This window comes from Limulus polyphemus, unplaced genomic scaffold, assembly GCF_000517525.1.
Source record: "Limulus polyphemus unplaced genomic scaffold, Limulus_polyphemus-2.1.2 Scaffold1055, whole genome shotgun sequence".
NCBI lineage: Eukaryota > Metazoa > Arthropoda > Merostomata > Xiphosura > Limulidae > Limulus > Limulus polyphemus.
The window spans coordinates 157,900-161,234 of NW_013666665.1; the positions used below are offsets into that span (position 1 = coordinate 157,900).

The 3,335-nt window shown below is 33.5% G+C and overlaps 1 protein-coding gene across 1 annotated transcript in view; it reads right to left on the bottom strand.

The window, feature by feature from the left end:
* LOC106461896 (kinase D-interacting substrate of 220 kDa-like) overlaps positions 1 to 3,114 on the bottom strand; it is a 50,092-nt gene extending 46,978 nt beyond the window's left edge. The window contains exon 1 of the mRNA XM_022388988.1: positions 3,032 to 3,114. Within this exon, the coding sequence (XP_022244696.1) occupies positions 3,032 to 3,076 (45 nt within the window). The 5' untranslated portion in view covers positions 3,077 to 3,114. The remainder of the gene's footprint in view (positions 1 to 3,031) is intronic.
* Between the last annotated feature and the right edge of the window lie 221 nt (positions 3,115 to 3,335).

Consider the following 3,335-nt stretch of genomic DNA (forward strand, 5'->3'; position numbering starts at 1 on the left):
CCGCCAATTGTGATTTCATATCTTTTAGTCGCCGTTTTCCAGTCCCGACAAGGCTCTAGATTCCGATCCAGATAAGTTATTTTTCTTGGTCCCACTTTTTTTTACAGCTGGGCTGTTTCTGGTTTAAAAAAAAATAACATGTGATTGTGAGGGATATTATCACATCTTTTTTGTGATAAACGAAACTAAAAAATACATATATGTACAAGTATGAGCAGTAAATGCATGAATTTTACTCATACATGGATTTATCTCGTCAAGCAGCATTTGGCCTACATATCAATTGAATGTCCACCCTGTAGAGAAGCTGTAAAATATAGAGAATACTTTCAAAGTTCCATAGTACAATATTCTATTGTTACTTACATACATGTAAACTATCACATGCTGAAGAGACAGTATGATATAGGCTGTAGAACAAGATGTATACATCCTTTTCTGTTGTAGGCCTGGATACCATAGCCAACTGAAATCCGATAAAAACCGGATGCCAGCCGATTTTTAAGATGAGATTAGGGAAATTTCAATAAATAATTTCAGAACAATTCCATTTACTATTTGTCCTGCAGATCTGAGCAAAAAATATCCTTCAAAAATCGCCGTTCTTTTTACTGTAACAGCTAAACGTTATGTTTGGTTTGCGCGAAATTTTGTACAGACGTAAAGTAAGCGGTATGTTAAACGTGTATCAAATTTTCCTACAAACCGAAGTTTGGGACGTATATTTTTTTGTTCTTGTTGTTTACGTTTTCAAAAATACCGTACAATTTGGTGTGTAGAAGAAGACGACGAAAAAAATCAGACGAATTTAGCATCGCATATCTCAGTGTTGGCTGCATGGATTTTCTCGAAATTTGGCAAGTGAGGAAAGCAAACCGGGAGGCAATATAGGTGTAAAATTCAGAAAAATTCATAGAGGGAGTATTAAGTTACAGATAGCAGGAAATTGCAATTCATTGGTAAATATCACACTGTATGCTGCGCTTCTCTCTCTCTTTTTTTTTTTTGTCTTGGCCGTATGACACTCTACCGTGTGTCTTGATCTTTTTGTTCCATCAAAGAGTATAAAATCACCAGAGGAAGGGTGTCCCGGCCCGAAACGTTGTGAATATTAAAACATCTATTTGTCACATACCAATCATTTTGGTAGTATTCCCTTTCCCCCCAGTGGTACAGGGGTATGTCTGCGGATTTATAGCACTAGAAATAGGGTTTTGATACCCGTGGTAGGCAGAGCACAGATAACTCATTGTGTAACTTTCTGCTTAACTACAAACAAACGAAACGGGAAAAAAATATTAAACTGGGAACACTATTTCAAAAAACGTATTCTTATTTCGGTTTGATACCTCTGCGAATTTATTCTTTATGAATGGACATGGTTATGTGATTTAATAATCCATTTTGTACTTCTTCGCATCTTCTGCCTAACATAGAACAAGTTCCACTACCACGATTCCTGCCCCGAATTGTAAAAACACGAAGTAGTGTCTATAAAAATTTAAAACATTGAGTAAATAGGAGTTAATTTCCAGTTAGATTTATTTATGTTTATTTAAGACAACTTAATAAGATTTGTGGGCCTGTTTTTATACACTAAGTTATGAATTAAATGGTTCACAAATCACTGCCCGATACAGATGCCCACACTTATATGTAGATAATATGACGAAGACGATGACCTACTCAGGAAGAATCAGGATAAGATTATTTATACAACATGGATTTCAGTGATACCGGCAAAATACGAAGTACATCATTATTGAGACATTTACAAGCCCATGGCCAAAATGTCAAATAATATTATCATAAGCTATATTGTTCCTAAGATGTAATCAGCGAAGGCTAAGTATATCTGTTACGAAAATAAAATTTTATTTTATTAAAACAAAATGCCCCCCCCCTCCAAGTGACTCAACGGTATGAAATATTAAACGCTAAAAATCGGGTTTCGATACCCGCGATTAGCACAGTACAGATAGTCTTTTTGTGTAAATTTGTACTTAACAACAAAAAACTTTTAAAAAGAGAGAAAAATCACATTTATTTATTTGAACAAATTTTTGAATATAGTGTTGTTGTTTTTTATTAGCAAAATCTCTGTTTTAGGAAGATTCGTGAGAAATAATGCATATTTATCACTCATAATATTGTTTATGTTTGAAGATGACATTCAGATGTAGGACTAATAAAAACAACAACTTGAGATCAATGATGTTTCATAAACCTAATTAATTTTTTTATAGGTGCATCGCAAAATATTTACTTTGTTCAGCTAGTTTTTCATAATTATATCACCCCATAAAACATTTAAAAAAATCACCATATACATATAGGAAAATGTTAAAGATGAGATCTTTATATTAACGTTGATATTATATTTCCCTTTATTTTCGTAACATTGCTTAAAGCTACTGGGCTGGTTAACAGAATTTTTAACTCCCTTCAAAGAAAAACAATATTATGACCATCTTACAATAAAATTGCAAGAACTAGTGCACTGCCCTAGACTCAACTATTTATAAACTATCTATCTAGCAATGAGTTTTCAGTAAATATACGAGGTGTTTGAAGGTAGCTACGTGAATTTTGTTACTATAAATCTTTTTGTCAATTCTTCTACAAAAATCTGATGACAGACTAATATTATTGTATAGATAATGACAAACGGAAATTTCCTTTGCGAGTCTACAATATAAAGGAAACTAAAATTTATGTTTGCATAATCTTCCTGAGAATTTTCATGCAGACAATTCAAGACAATTACAAAGATTTCGATGGGAAAAAACCTACAAGAAATGCAAATAAATATTTTAACTCGTCATTACTGATCACATATAATGTTTATAAAGCTAAGTTGTAACGTAGAAATAAATGCTTTCCAAAACTTACAACCATAGCTAGGGTTGTCTGGCTACATTCTGCTTGTCAAGTGTATGATCCAGATCATTCGTTTGACCATTAAAAAAAAAAAAAGACAGTAATTATAACATGGACTGTATCTTAAACGAATAGATGACAAAAATATTACCATGCTGGAACGACGAACAGCGTACAAACTCATTCGACGAAACATTGTTGAATTTATAAACAACTCTAACTTTATGAAAACTAGTTATGGATCCGATAGGGGGAAGAAACCATGCAAGTTATCGTTCCCGACTGATGCCACTATGCACAGGATCAGTCTATACTGAAAGCAATTAATGGCATCCGTCGTATGATCTCACCCCTTCCCGGTCCTCATCCCCCTATTCCCTTAAACAAAGGTTAAATTCAGATCTCTGGTTTGTAAAGACATGACCGGAGTGGTACATATAAGACAAGAATTTATA